Source organism: Petaurus breviceps, unplaced genomic scaffold (assembly GCF_028583685.1).
Source record: "Petaurus breviceps papuanus isolate PSGF00001 unplaced genomic scaffold, PetGlider_PUasm1.0 166, whole genome shotgun sequence".
Taxonomy (NCBI): domain Eukaryota; kingdom Metazoa; phylum Chordata; class Mammalia; order Diprotodontia; family Petauridae; genus Petaurus; species Petaurus breviceps.
Window position 1 is genome coordinate 1277873 of NW_027185737.1, and position 15534 is coordinate 1293406.

The window sequence follows — 15534 nt, forward strand, 5'->3', positions numbered from 1 at the left end:
ATGATCCCTGTTATAATATCATTTGTAAGGGTTCTTGAAGCATAATCATGTTTTAGGAGAGACTGATGATGAGATCCTTCTTACTTCTGAGATGTAGGTCTCCTCACATGTAGTCTAAAGATTCTTCAAAAAAGTAGGAACCCCTAAATATTTGCTTGGAAATTGATGAGGCTACATTTCAAAGTCAAGATAAGAGTGGTCTAAAATGAGAGACTATTCTTCAGTTTTTTATTTAATGGAAAGGTAAGTCTGTATGTTGTGATGGGTTTTTTTTGTTTAATACAGAAACATGCCATTCGATAAGGACATGTCTTTCCAAATTATTTCTAAAATGTTAGTAAAAACATTGACCTGTAATGGTTAGTTGACACCCTTTAAAGTACATGTTTTTCATGGCTTTATTCACTGGGTGTTTTGGTGCTCTGAGACATAGATATAACATCAAAAATGTTAACCTACACTATATATGTGTGTGTATGTGTAACTTGATGAGAACATAGTCGTGGATATTAACACTAAAAACTTAATTCAAAATGTTTTTGTCATCACATTAATTTAGCAATGAAAATAGGGCAGAAGCTAACTTTTTGTATGTGCAAGTAAAAATAGACCCACCAAATGAAGACTTTAAAATCTCTGCCTAATTAAGTTTAAATTTATTTGGAAAAATTTTATGAGGGAAGGAATTTCTCCAAATACAAATTTATAATATCTGCTTTTTTAGGATGTGTATATATAATTGAAATTTTAATATTAGAAATTATTGATAATGGGCCTTAATGGAAAGGAATCAAGAGCTAATTTTTAACAACTGATAGCTTAAAGTTTATATAATTAGGTATAAAATCAATATACAGCAGTAAATTGATCTTATTATATAAATGAGTTCTCTTGGGTCCCTAATTATCTCAGATGCCTACTTCAGTAATCCTCTGTTAAATAATCCCATGTGTGGGAATTAAGCATTATTCCTAAATTCTCTTGTCTCCAACTGAAAAGCAATGCATTTTTACTTGTTTTTTCTTAAATTGAAATACTAATTTTTTCAGAAGAGTGATGTAGAATTGAGCTGTGGCCATACTTATGTGGTTTCACAGATTGGAATATCACCTGAAACCTTGATCATGTTTATTTAGTATTATGACCAGATGGTGCCATTCATCCATTTAATCACTCAGGAGTTATTGGACTGGCTTTTGGATGGCATCAGTACATCCTGAATGTGACTATTGAATAGTCCTCTTCAGGAAGTTAGGGGACTTTAATCTGGAAAACCATATAGCTAATTGTTTTATGTCTACCTGGCCTCGTTTCACAGGCAATGCAGTCCCTTTTCAATTCCTACCCTGTAGAAAGTTGCAAACTGCACTGTCCTTTGAACAGGAAGGAGCATACTTGCTCCTGCAAGGGAAATCATGTGTAAATATACCTAGGCCTTTTTTGATGTGCTTTTTTTGAGGGTGGGAGATAGGGCAGTTCTTTGTATGTCTGTGGTATGTTTGTGTGTGGGGTTTTTTTTCTATTAAAAAAAATCTTGGTCAGATTTTTTTGGTTGTTTCTAGCCCAGTTGTGTTCTTCATACCTTCAGCATTTACCATGTAGCCACTCCTGTCTGACAAGGTGGGATACTAGCTACAATTTTAGCCCTTCAGTGAACACAGTTATCTTTACATAGGAAGCTATTTGGGGGGAAAAAGAGTTAGAATTATATGAACTGTATTACCCATATTACTGGAATTTATGCTACCTGGACTGAATGAATTTAGCTTTTGCTAAATGGAGTTAAATTTTGTCCTAAATAGTTGAGAGTAGTTATTAAAGTTACATGAAATTGTAATTCATTGATTGGACTGATTTTTTTTTCTGCTGCCTCTAAAACTTATTTGCTATCATGTGGTGACCACAGTTACGTAGTTAATCCCAATTAAGTACTTTCATGTTTTCCACTTTATGATTTATGTTTATCTCCCTTTAAAAGCAGTATTTCTACAAGAAATATAAAATTAGGCATGTTCCTACATTAAACTAATGTAAAAATTTTCTGAGCATTATTCATTAAGTCCCCATGATACGTGAACTAATAACGGTAACGTGCATGTTCTTTGTATATATTCAATACTAATTTAAAATTTATTTAATAAGGTTTATTAATGGGCCAGTTCAACTAGTTTCTGTTCACTGGCATTCATTTATCAAGTATTTATTGAGCACTTACCTTACATTCCTTGTTTGATTGTTTTAAATCTGATAGAGAGAAACATTCACTTTAAATATTCAAAGAAAATTTGAATATTTCTGGCTTCGATAATCCTTACTAAAAAGTGAATTCAGAATAGTACTTAAAGTATTTAATAGACTGGGGAGGAAATTGTAAAATCTATTCATTTGCCTTAAGATCTCTTCAGAGTCAAAACAAGCTTTTTATATGGCCTAAATTTTTTTTATGTATGAATCTACTTGATTACAAAAATAAACTAGTATAAATGAGTATTCCAAAAGTCTTAGTGTAAAAGTCTTTAAGCTCTTAAAGCTTAGAAGCATTCAGTATACTAAGTAATTAAAATATAGTATGATAATACTAATTAGAAAATGCCAAATTTACTGTAGTAGATGGAGAAATTTTTCTATCATGAATGATTTTGCCATCCCTACAACTTGCAATTATTTTGTTTGGTACTTTTAAGTAAAATTTAACCTTTGAGCATTGCACATGAAGGGAGTGTGACTCAATTTGCTTAGTGGGTTTGTACTTTTCAATCTTAGGTAAGAAAGTATGAGGCTTTCCAAATGACAGAAGCTAACAATCAATCTGTCCATTTGATAACTCAAAGCTTGTTCCAAATGAAAATCCTTTTTAAACTAAAAAAGTCAAGTATGTAGATTCTTTAGTTCCTAGTTGGTTTTTTTTAAGGCATTTAGTCTTGTGCACTACAGTTTCCCTGAGATCATATCCTTGTAGTAGCTTTTGCATACCTGATTTCATGAGGCTTAACATTTTTATTAGTTAATAGTGGTTGAAACAAATTGTACTGATCCCTAAGACAGCTTCAAGAAGCTTGCTGCTTTGTGTTTTGCCAAAGAAAGTTGAAAGAAGTTTTTAGAACTACAATAATGCTATCTCTGCATTTTGTAATAGAGTAATGCTTCATAGTTTTTCCAGTTGTTTCTCATTACTTAAGTATTATTTGATTGCATTTAATTGGATTCTTGGTGTTTACCTGAATCACTTAAAGATTAAAGAACAAAAACATCATTTGAATTGTCAGTAAAAGTACATTTTAGTAATAATGGCATTTGCTAGTCACTTCTGCATTTTGGCAAGTTGGTTTTTTTTCTGAGAAACTGCTTGAAACCTGACCCTAAAAACTAATACTGCTTTGTATAAATAGTTTGTACTTTAGTGACAAATTGCATCATAAAGGTGGAATTGTAAGTAGGGAAGAATGTGCTCAGTAAGGATGTGAAGCCATGGGGGGAAATGAAGTTAATGTTAAAATTTTTAGATACTATCTTTAAAGGAAAATGTGTGCACATCTTTAGTTTGGCATCAATAACTATTTGGTGTACTAAGTTCTTAGAAACTGTAAAGAAATAAGTTCTGGTTTTATTTTTATATATGGAATGCAAGAACTTAGTTTAAAAGGTCATTGCTGTTCCCTTTGTCATTTTAAATAAAAATCATTTAAAACAAAAAGATTCTGTGAATGTTTAGGAACGGGTCCCCTTGCATCCCTAACCTCTTTATCCCATTAGAAATTCTGCCTTTTTTTGTGAACTCCCACAGCAAAGAAAGTTCATTAAGTTCTGATGTTTAAAATTAATATCAATATGTACCCACTTGTGAAATATCTTAACCACTTAAACTAATCCCACATTTAATGTTCAGAAAGGTAAATACCTCTTTGCAAAATGGAACATGAGAAATAGAAAGCTATTATGTTTAACACAAATTTTTTTTCTGTGGGGGGTGTGGAATTTGTCTCAAACTAAATGTGGAGAGGAGTTGGAACTTCATTTTTTAAGAAGGCAAAATATGGATGTGTCACCTGATACTTAAAAATGTGGAAAAGTAGTAGTGTGATATGTAATATTAAACTGAAAGTACTTTGACAGCATTTACTTAGAATTGTAGGTATCATCTTAAATCTATTGGGAATATCTCCCATAACTAAGTGCACTGTGGCTTGGATTTTGATAGGGTTTGAGATAGGAACTGTACCTGTGATTTCATGCAGGTCTGCAACTGATAGTGTTAGAGACACCTAGAGGAGGAACGTTTATGTGATTTGTCCAGGTCACAGAATTATAGTATGCAGTAGAAGAGGGTTTAGATGATTTTAAAATCAGTGACAGTATTTATAGTTGCCTTGCATGTAAAAAGAAATTCTCTTTTAACTTATTTTGAGGAACCCAGTGTAGTAAAAAGAGTCATTGGGTTTGAATTCAGGACACCTGAGTTCAAATAGTTTTAATTTAAATTATTTCTCCTTTTTAGGCTTCAGTTTCCTCGTCTGTAACATAAGGACTCTCCAAGGTTCCTTCTAGCTCATAATGCTATGATCTTACTGCTTTTCCAAAACAAGGTGTTGTTGGACTGAATCAAGTGATTTTCTTACCTTGACTTAACAGCTATGTATTTAGTATTTCAATCAAATGGTCTTGGATCTTCCCATTTTTCCTCTCTGTTTATGGGGTAGAAACATTGCAGTGCGTAAACACTGGAGAGAGCACAAGTGCTTAAAAAGTCATCTTCATGGTGGAGTGAGGCCAGTACAATGGTGACTAGTCATTGATAAAATTATGTAATTTGGATGTAAGCACCTTTATTTTTTAGTACTCTGCTAAGCCCAGGGAATAAATAACTGGCTGTTGGGGAAATTTATTTCAAAAAGCAAGTATTAAGCCTGGTCTTAGGAGTTACATTTGACTGATAACTAAACTTCAAGTCCAACCTCTCACTGATGATGAAATTGAGGGCAGAAGGGTTTAAGATTGCCTAAACTCTGCTAAAGTGCCTCTCCACTGCTGCATACTGCCTATTTTTCTAGTTCTCAAAGTAATATAAAATGACAGTGCAGCTCCACTTAAAAAAATGATTAAGAAAATCCTCAAACATGAACATATATCCATATACAAAGGTAATAAAATGGGAATCAGGTGTGGAACCAGGAATGTATTAAAACTTGGATTATTAAATGACATTTAGCACGTTAGAGCCAACATCACCCTACTTGTTTATGTCCCTTTCTGAATTTGCTCTTCCAGTGTAAAAAAAAAATTTTATTTTTACTGACATTTTTCTGTCAATGTTTCTGCCTTCCATGTTCCTTGACATTAAAAGCCCTCATTGGCAACATATACTGTCAAAGCTAAGCAAATTTGTATTGTAATGGGTGTGTTTTAAAATGTATCTCATCCTACGGTTACAATGAATCATTCCTCGGGAATGGTGTTTTGTCTGGGTTTTAAGTTAAATTCCATTTTTGCTATTGCACGGTTGTTGCACTAATGGTTATGTTTCTGTTCAATCTGCATCAATTGTGTGAATGAAAAAAAGGATTTAAAAGCACTCCTAGGCCAAATACTGTTCAGTTGTGTCGACTATTCATGTCCCCTTTGGGGTTTTCTTGGCAAAGATAGTGGAGTAGTTTTCTATTTCCTTCTCCAGCTTATTTGACAAGAGGAGGGAACTGAGGTATAAACAGGATTAAGTGACTTGCCCAGGGTCACACAGCTAGTAAGGGTTTGGGGCTACAGAACTCAGGAAGAAAATTCTAGGCCTGGCACTGTATTCATCCAGACTCCTAGCTGCCCTCAAAGCACTGTTGATCCCTACAGTTCCATGCAGCTCTTAATCCATGATGCTAATAATAACTATGCTTTAATGTTGGTAAAACGTCATTTGATCCTCACAGTAATCCTTTGTTGTGGGTGCTATTATCTTCATTTTACAGGTAAAGAAACAGGCCGAGGGAGGGTAACTGACTTGCCCAGGGTCACAAGCTAGGAAATGTCTGAGGAGAAACAAACTAGCCGGTGGCTCCCGGTCAGCTGTCATTGCCACTTCTTTCCCTAAAGAACGAAGGTAGTGGTGTGCTTAGCAGCTTTCCACTTTTTAAAAACGTTAGTTTGCAAAGCAGAAGGAATCTTCCATGTGAGATAGGGGTATACTAAATAGTTTGTTAATTTCGAAGAGTGAGAAGGGACCAAGGCCTCCTCGGGGCATCGAGAGCTACGGTGGTCGGGCCGGATGTCAGGTGGACCTAGTCTTGTCTCGGCTCCTCTAAAAGCCCCCACCCTCGGCCCTGTACCTGCAGCCCTGGAGCCATGTCTACATAGCCCTAGGCCTCAGTTTACGCCTCTGTAAAGCGCGGGACCCTAGCTGCCCTGAGGCCCTTCTGCGACTAGTTTTCCGGGATCTATTTTGGCTCTTCCGATCTCCCTTCCAGCCCGCGGGGGTTTATGATTCCTGGAGGCGGAGGAGGGAGGGTCTGCGGCGCCGCCTTCAGCTCCGGCCTGGAGGCAGGAGGCTCCCGGCTCCACGGCTCGGAGCGGCGCCGGAGAGGGCCCTAGGCCGATCGGGTCCCGCCCCAGGGCGGGGGGGGCGGCCGCCGGCCGGGTGGCCGAGGCTCTTCCGCGCCGGCAGGGGCAGTAGCGGGAGCAGAAGCAGGAGCGAGCGGTGGGGAGCCGAGAAGCGCTGTCGCCGTCGCTGTCGCCGCCGTTTGGAGGAGGCTGCGCGGGCGGGAGCGAGGGAGTAAAGGAGGAAGGGAGGCCGCTCGGGGGCCTGCGAGGCGAGGCCCGGGGCGCCATCCCCGCAGCCATGCCGCTGCTCTTCCTGGAGCGCTTCCCCTGGCCCAGCCTCCGCACCTACACGGGCCTTAGCGGCCTGGCGCTGCTGGGCACCATCGTGAGCGCCTATCGAGCCCTCAGCCAGTCCGAGCCGGGCCCCGGCGCCGGCCCCGGAGAGCCCGAGGTGCTCACGTCGTCTCAGCAGCCGGCGCCGCCCCAGCAGCCGCAGCCCAGCGCCCCGCCGGGCCCCGGGGGCCCCCGGGCCCGGGATGTGGCCCAGTACTTGCTGTCCGACAGCCTGTTCGTGTGGGTGAGTGGGTGCGGGGCCGTGCGGAGGAGATGAGGGGGGGCTGGGCACGAATGGGGGAGGACTGGGGGGGGGGCGGCTTGAAGGGAACACCGAGTGGGGGCGGGGTCGGGCGAGGGGCACCTGAGCTGGAGGAGACTTAACGCTGGGTAACAGGGAACTGTGGGGTAGGAGCTTTCATGTTTTAGGGGATCCTACAGAGCGCCCCCGAAAGGCGTACGAAAGGACAGTCACCCCCTCACCTCGGGCTCCCACCCCTCCCCGCCCCCTCGGGAAGGAGGCAGGATTTCCGAGGAGTCAGTAGAGAGGCAGTTTATGAACGTATGGGTCACAGGGCCAGTCATTAGGACTGGGGAGTACTTTTGAGATCATCTAGGTCCTGTGTCTTCATTTGACAAATGAGGAAGTTGAGGTCCACAGAGGGAAAGCGACGTACCTGTGGTCACAGAGGTAGTAAATTAGTGGTAGAATTTGAACCCACATCCTTTTACTCCAACTCTAGTGCTTCCATATGTGGATGGAACTTTTTTTCCCTTGAGATCGGCCACATTTGAGGAGTTTTTTTTAAAGGAGCATGAATTTCAGAGGTTCTCAGCAGGATAACTGTATTAATGAACTTCCCAGAGTCAAGAAAGAAAAGATGTTAAGAGTTGATTTTAAGTGGATGAAGGATTTTAGACTTGAATTTGGGCTTCCTTATTTCCGTATAAGTAGAGCCCATTTTCTGTCTCATCTAAATATCATGTACTTCTCTATTACTGCTGCCTAACAAGGACCTGTTTGCATCTTTTGTTTTCATTCAACCAATATCCAGACATAGACAACATACACTTTCAGAATATAGCTTGTGCTGGCAAGTGAACCGAGAAAGGAGTTAAGAAAGTCGAGAAGACTATACATAAATAGGCAGAGTCTAAAAAGAGGAGCATATCTCTAATGTGATTTGTCTCGTCTCAGAAATAATATCGTACCAACGGTTTGACTCCAAAGAAGTTGTGTGTGTGTTTAACTATCTTAGCGAAGACAACTGAATGTTTCTTGTGTAAACCATGCAGCACTAAGTAAAGTTACTCCAGGATTTTCGATTTAGTCATCACTCACTTTGCCAATTTGCCAGTTTAGGTCAGTGTAAGCCTCAGAGTGTTAAACTGGTATCCCAAAATCACAAGAATGTGTGCAGTTTGTTCAAATTAATACCACTATTTCAGCAAGAAACAGTGAGATATATAAATTTGAGATTATGAAATTCTTGTTATTATTAAATTCTCCTGACTTTCAAAGTAAGGGATATGTGCAAGATAAGTGAAATTTCTTCACTTGGTTATATTGGGTCCATTTGTTCCATATAGCATTAACGAGTTTTTCTCTTTCCTCTGATACTCTGTAAGCAGCATGCTGTATTTAGGATAGAAGTGGGGAACGAACTCATTTCATCGCATTTAATTTTAAGTGAAATTAATTTTTTGGGCTTTGTTTAGTTTGAAAACACTTTAAATGGGAGGAATGGCATCTGGCAAATCTTTTCGGTTACAATGTCTGATATTTTTTTCTTTTCTTAAAACTTAAGATATAAATAAGTCTTTGATAAGTAGCTCTACTGGTATTGTTTAATAATTTTTCCGAGGAGTTTCTTCTTACATATCTGCTGTTGAGATTCCAGTAGTCTAAAATATATTCATAAAATAGTAGGTAAAGCCTCGTAGTTTTTTTGTGAGTTATTCTTTTTAAATTGTCTTTCCCCCCTCATTTTTCAGTCTGCTTTTTAGTAGATGACTCAGTTTGAAGTTTCCATTTCTTCTATATGTTGATATATTTTTCATTTCTTAGTTGATCTTTTTCTTCTCCTGTTTCTCATTTCTTTTCTGCATTAGTCTTGGCTTTACTGCATTTCCCTTACTTTCTTACAGATTGATTTGTGCTTGCCTTAATTTTTCATCTCTTTATTCCTATTTTCATCTTTTTATTCCTTACTTTCTTTTATGCACTAGAACCTTACTATAATATTGTTATTGTTCTGAGTTGAGAACAATTTGGTATAATGTAGTTCTGATTTGGATCCTGTCCTAGAGGAGTTTAAGTTATTAAAGTGTCTAAAATATGTCTTCTATTGGTCTTGTTTATAAGATAGATCTATGGCATGGGTACCAAAGGTCACCAAGGTGAGTCTCCATGTTTCTTAGATTAGTGGCTTCTTTGACTTGTTTTACTATAGGTTTTTTTCCCTTATTGATTTTCATTGATCCCTAATTTCACCTGCTATTGTGTACTAAAGGTAATAGGACTATCACATTTTCAGATTAATTTCTCTTAACCCTACTCTTCCATTAGTTTGACATTACAGTATTTTTTTTCAAGACTTTTTGTATCCAGATAAATACTTCTTGAGCTATTCTACCAGGACAGCAAAAAATTGTTGTTTCTTTTTTCTTAGTATATTATGTTTATTTTCTCCTTTTTTCTCTTTCCTTTCTTCTTTTTGTTTATGGATGAAGGCCTGAAAATTTTTGAGGAAAGGATATAACTTTTACTTTAGAATGTGAAACCAGTAAATGTGAAGATGCAGGTTTAGTAGAAGGTTTAAGGGGAAAATGTTAGGAAAAAGAAGGCATTAAAAAAAGTAAAATTCTAAAATCCTTTTAAAATGTCCTAGTGTTAAATATTTACAAATTTCAAATATTTTGGGTGAATACTGAGAAAAAATTGACTACCTGAAAGCAGAGGATAAGAGAAAATAATAATGATAATGACACAGTAATAATAAGTATACATGGGTAAATAAGAAAGGAAAATTTCCCAACACTTTTGTGGAGAGTACATGTAATCCTAAATACTTTTAGTGACCTAGGAATGCCCATTTTAGGAAGGATGAGGAAGAGTATTGCCATTGATAAAATATGGGGAAAGTATTTTCTGATTCCTTAGGACTATTTGAGGCACGAATGTGCAGAAGAGTAGTTGTTCAAATAAGACTTTAGTGGGAGGCAAATCAGTTATGGGCTTTCATTTTGGTTTTGGCAGGAAACTAAAAAAATGTCCTAATTAATTTGTTATTTCAAGAAATAATTTCATATGATATAATTATGTATCATATGCTCACAAATAATATCTCTTTGCTGGCTGAGTTTTAGTTTGCCATAAATACAATTAAGCAGTAATAATTTGTATCAGCAACGTTTGTTAGTGCCCTCTTTCCTTTTCCTGTTAGCTGGTGCTGTGTCATAGAGAACTGCTGATTTGATACTGATCCAAAGGAAATAGGCATAAAGGGCCTTTATTAAATATAATCTAGTCCAGCCCCCTTATTTGAGAGCCAGAAAATGATGAAGTGATTTGCCCAAGGTCACGTAGTAGCAGAACCTAGACTCAAATCCAGGTCTTCTGATTCCAAGCCCATTACATTGTTGTAATGCGAATGTAAATTTTAAAGATCTTCCCTGCCCCTAGGCTAAAGTGCACCTGAAGCCTGGGGAGGGAGGCTTGTTTTTCAGTAGATACTTTTTGATTGGCCAGTGGGTCAATAAGGTTGTTACATTCTCTGAGCCAGGAGAAGGCTATATAAGCCCTGATGTGTAGCTTTGTTTTGGGACTCACTTTGAGAAATGTTCTGTGATTTGATCTGAATTCTGGGAAGCCGTTGTTGAGAGTCCCCCGGCTTTGAAAAACCCAGAATGTGGAAACCCAGATGTTGACTGGGTATGGATGTAATGGTTGGACAGTTTGGAAATCTGTCTACTTGATGTTTCTGTCTTGATAATTATGCCTGTATACTTTGAGGGTGCTGACCTTTTCTCCTGAATAAGGTAAACGATATATGTCTGACTGATTAAAGTAAGCTTGTTAACCCATTTTGAGTTGCTTTCCTTTAACAAAGCAGATCCAAGAACCTGTGGTAGCTGCAAACCCTGAGGACGCTTGGGGTGCTTGCTGCTACAATTGTCTACTACACTATACTCATTGGCATTTATTCAACAGGTTTGGGGTTCCTTAGAATCATTATTTTTTAGCTAATTCTATTATTAAATTCCCAAGGGACAATTTTTTGTTGTTTGATGAAGAGCAATCTAATAGCCTTTTTTAAAAAAAAAATTAAAGTTCATTAAGTGGTTTATAATTGATACGGAAGTAAGTAGAATTATATTTTTTGTTTTTAAAATAATATTTAAAGTACTGTTCAAGCTACAGTATTTTTCATATAGTATTGACAAGAAAGTTGTTTGTGTATTAGGCCCAAGTGTCCGAAATGATCCCAGAAATGCCCATTTTACATGGAAGGGGTAAGAAGAGTATGATTATTGAGGTACTCTGAGGGAGGTATTTGTGTCTGACATCTTTTACTGTTTGATGCAGGGGTATCTTGGGACAGATATCTGTTCATGTCACTGAACTTGAACAGTTTCCATGATTGTCCTATAAAGTGTAGGGTGGTTAATGATTTTATAGAATTTTGAAGAATAGTGGAAATACTGTATTCTTGCAAATAGGAAAACTTCTTGTTTAGGCTACCTAATTTCTGGTCTATTACTAGTCTGTATAGTGATGTACAGTTTAAAAACTAGCCAAATTCATTGTCATACCTGCTTTTTATTACTGATTTTACTGAGTGACTTGGGCATATTGAATGTGGTTTAAAAAGTTTTGAGTTAAGAGTCCTCAGTTGCTAGCCCAGGAGTACAGATTTAACACTTACGGGCTCTAGAAAGAACTGGCTTGTGTATGGAATGTTCACAACTAATTTATCCTTGTCTTACTTTAATTAGATAGAAAATCGTTTCTTTTTTGTCTTTATAGCTTGGGGGCCTAGGAAAAGGCTTGGGTAATATCTTGGTGCTATGAATGTTAGTGCCATCAGGGTGCTGAACACAGAATATAAGTTTGCACATGTTTTTTAATATTCAAACTTAAAGCACCAGTGAAGAGTGAAAGTGGGGCTTTTCTCCTCCGCCTCCAGCACCTTCCCCCTCTGTGATCATGACGGAACAGGCCATCTCCTTTGCCAAGGACTTCTTGGTCAGTGGCATCGCCGCTGCCATCTCCAAGACCGCGGTGGCCCCCATTGAGAGAGTTAAGCTGCTACTGCAGGTGCAGCATGCCAGCAAACAAATTGCTGCAGATAAGCAGTACAGAGGCATAATGGATTGTATAGTCCGAATTCCAAAGGAACAAGGGGTGCTTTCCTTCTGGCGGGGTAACTTAGCGAATGTCATCAGATACTTCCCCACCCAGGCCCTTAACTTCGCCTTTAAGGATAAGTATAAGCAGGTATTTTTGGGAGGAGTGGACAAGCACACACAGTTTTGGAGGTATTTTGCTGGCAATCTTGCCTCTGGTGGTGCAACTGGAGCCACTTCTCTCTGCTTAGTCTACCCCTTGGATTTTGCAAGAACCTGCTTGGCTGCTGATGTTGGAAAATCTGGCACTGAGAGGGAATTCAAAGGCCTGGGAGACTTGCCTTGTGAAAATCACCAAGTCTGATGGAATTCGGGGCTTGTATCAAGGTTTCAATGTCTCAGTGCAGGGTATCATTATCTATAGAGCAGCTTACTTTGGAATCTATGATACAGCAAAAGGTATGCTCCCAGATCTGAAGAACACTCACATTGTGATAAGCTGGATGATTGCACAATCAGTGACTGCTGTAGCAGGTGTGGTCTCCTATCCCTTTGATACAGTAAGGCGGCAAATGATGATGCAGTCTGGGCACAAAGGAGCCAATATCATGTACACTGGGACAATTGACTGCTGGAAGAACATTGCTAAAGATGAGGGTGTTAAAGCTTTCTTCAAGGGTGCCTGGTCCAATGTTCTTAGAGGCATGGGTGGAGCTTTCGTGCTTGTCCTGTATGATGAATTGAAGAAAGTAATCTAAGTACATTCTGATTAAAAAAGGAACCAATGAATATAGATCATGTAGAATACTTAACCATACTTAGCATTTTGGACCATTGACCTTCAAGAAATTCCTGTTGTCTTTTTATCCAGACCAGATCATGTTTGTAGGGGAGCCAGGAAAAGCTCTTAGAAAAAGGGACTCATTTATTGTGATCCATTATTCACACAGTGGAACTGATGATGATTCAGTATATTGATTCTATTGTTTTTTTGGAAAATAACAGTTACTGTGGGTCCAAGGAGGCAGATCAACTTAGACCATCTAGTTTAAATGCTCTTTTGTAGGACCATAAATTTGTGTTTAAGTATTTATTTTTAAAAATCACGTGTCCCATTTGTACTTAAGCACTATATATACTATTTTTCACAGCTGACTTTGGCAGTTATGATGATCTGTGTTGGGCATTCTGCTGTAAAAACAATAAATACACAGAAGATTAAGAAAAAAAGAGTGAAAGTGGACTTACAAATCTGGGGAGTGCTACTAAACTATATTGAATCTTTCTGTAGTCTTCATGGATGTTGTGGTGATTTATTATAGACTTGCTAGAAGTGAGCTGATCTGTTGGTACTTTGAAGTGCTAAAGCTTTATTGTGTGGTATCCTTTGATGCATTGGAGTAAAGGGTAATTTAATGTGCCTAGGAAATAATAATCTTTTGACCTGGACAGAATATTTCATTGATAAGTTTCTTTTTAGTTTGGGATGCTACAATACATATTGTATTGTAACATAATTTTTGCATACAAAGTTTGCAACTTTTCAGATTTCTTTAAACCTCTCAAAGATTTGGAGGGTAGTGGAGGTTTTGGGTATATATAAACAAAATGTTATTTTGTTTCTATAAGTAAGTAATAAATAAGACAAGGATAAATTACTTGTGAGCATGCTATACACAAGCCAGTTCTTTCTAGAGCCTGTAAAATTAAGTATAGGGGATAGGAATTGAACCTGTGATTTCATTGGCATAGGGAACCCCCCCCAGGTGAGGAAACTCCATCTTCCAATGCAAGTTGGCACCTTCTTTTAAACTTACCATTTTATAATTTTGATTACTTTAAAAGGTTTTTGCACAAAGCCAGTACAACCAAGAATAGAAGGGAAGCAACTCATTTCCAAAATATATGTAGAACTGAGTCAAATTTATAAGAATACAAATCATTCCCCAATTGATAAATGGTCAAAGGATATGAGCAGGCAGTTTTCAGAGAAAGAAATTAAAGCTGTCTGTAGTCATATGAAAAAAGGTTCTAAATCACTGTTGATTAGAGAAATGCAAATTAAAACAGATCAGGTACCACATCCCACCTGTCAGATTGACTAACATGACAAAACAGGAAAATTATAAATGTTGGAGAAGATGTGGGAAAATTGGAACACTAATGAATTATTGGTGGAGTTGTGAACTAATCCAACTATTCTGGACAGCACTTTGGAACTTTGCCCAGATGACTGTAAAACTTTGCATACCCTTTGATCCAGCAATACCATTTCTAGGTATGTATCCCAAAGATATCATAAAAATGAGAGAAAGACCCACATGTACAAAAATATTTATAGTAGCTTTTTTTGTGGTGGCCAAGAATTGGAAATTGAGGGGATGCCCATCAATTGGGAAATGGCTGAACAACTTGTGGCATATGAATGTGATGGAATACTATTGTTCCATAAGAAATGATCAGCAGGTAGACTTCAAAAAAACTTTTTGCAAAAAACTTTCAGGAATTGATGCTGTGAGTGAAGTGAGCAGAACCAGAACATTGTACACAGTAACAGTAACATTGTGTGATGAACAACTTTGATAGACTTAGCTCTTCTTAGCAATGCAAGGAAGACAGTTCCAAAAGAGTCATGGATGGAGAATGCTATCCCCATCCAGAAAAAGAGCTATGGAGTCTGAATGCAGAGCGAAGCAGACTATTTTCTCTCTTTTTTGTTTCTTCTTTCTCGTGGTTTTTCCCTTTGGTTCTAATTCTTCTTTACAACTTAACTAACATGGAAATATGTTTAATATAATTGTACACTTATGGCTTATATAAGATTGTATACTGTCTTAGGGAGGGGAAGGAGGAAGAGAAAATTTAAAACCAAAATCTTATAAAAGTTTTTGTTGAAAACTAAAATAAATATATTTTTTAAAACTTGCCATCTTAGTAGGCTATAGAATTAAGAAGCTAATTGACTTGCCTAGGATCACACAGCATTTATGTGTGAGATATGATGCTTGAATTCAGATCTTCTTGGTTTTGAGGACAGCTCACTCTTTAACAAATTAAGGAATTGCCCAAAAAGTAGACATAAAAGAGCATAGTGACCATCAATCAAACATCAACAAGAATTTAAGTCCATTTTATGTGCCAGATGTTGTATTAGGTATGGGGGCTGTTTACTAATAATCTCAAAAGCATTTTTAAATTGTTTGACCTTAAAATAATTTAAGGTCCCTCTTCATCCTGTAGTACCCTAAAATATATTTTAAGATAGAAAATACCTAGGACTTAAACTAACCAGACATACTTAAGACTGCCAAGTAAAACTACAAATCCCTA

The 15534-nt window shown here is 37.8% G+C and overlaps 1 protein-coding gene and 1 pseudogene across 2 annotated transcripts in view; both read left to right on the forward strand.

The window, feature by feature from the left end:
* Positions 1 to 6661: 6661 nt before the first annotated feature.
* Positions 6662 to 15534, forward strand: part of AMFR (autocrine motility factor receptor) — a 56566-nt gene continuing 47693 nt past the window's right edge. Inside the window, exon 1 of one of the 2 annotated variants that reach the window (XM_069082444.1) lies at positions 6662 to 7099. In XM_069082444.1, the coding sequence (XP_068938545.1) occupies positions 6821 to 7099 (279 nt within the window). In that variant the 5' untranslated portion in view covers positions 6662 to 6820. The remainder of the gene's footprint in view (positions 7100 to 15534) is intronic. The other variant, XM_069082443.1, reaches the window with a different exon arrangement.
* LOC138157016 (ADP/ATP translocase 3-like) lies at positions 12022 to 13434 on the forward strand (annotated as a pseudogene).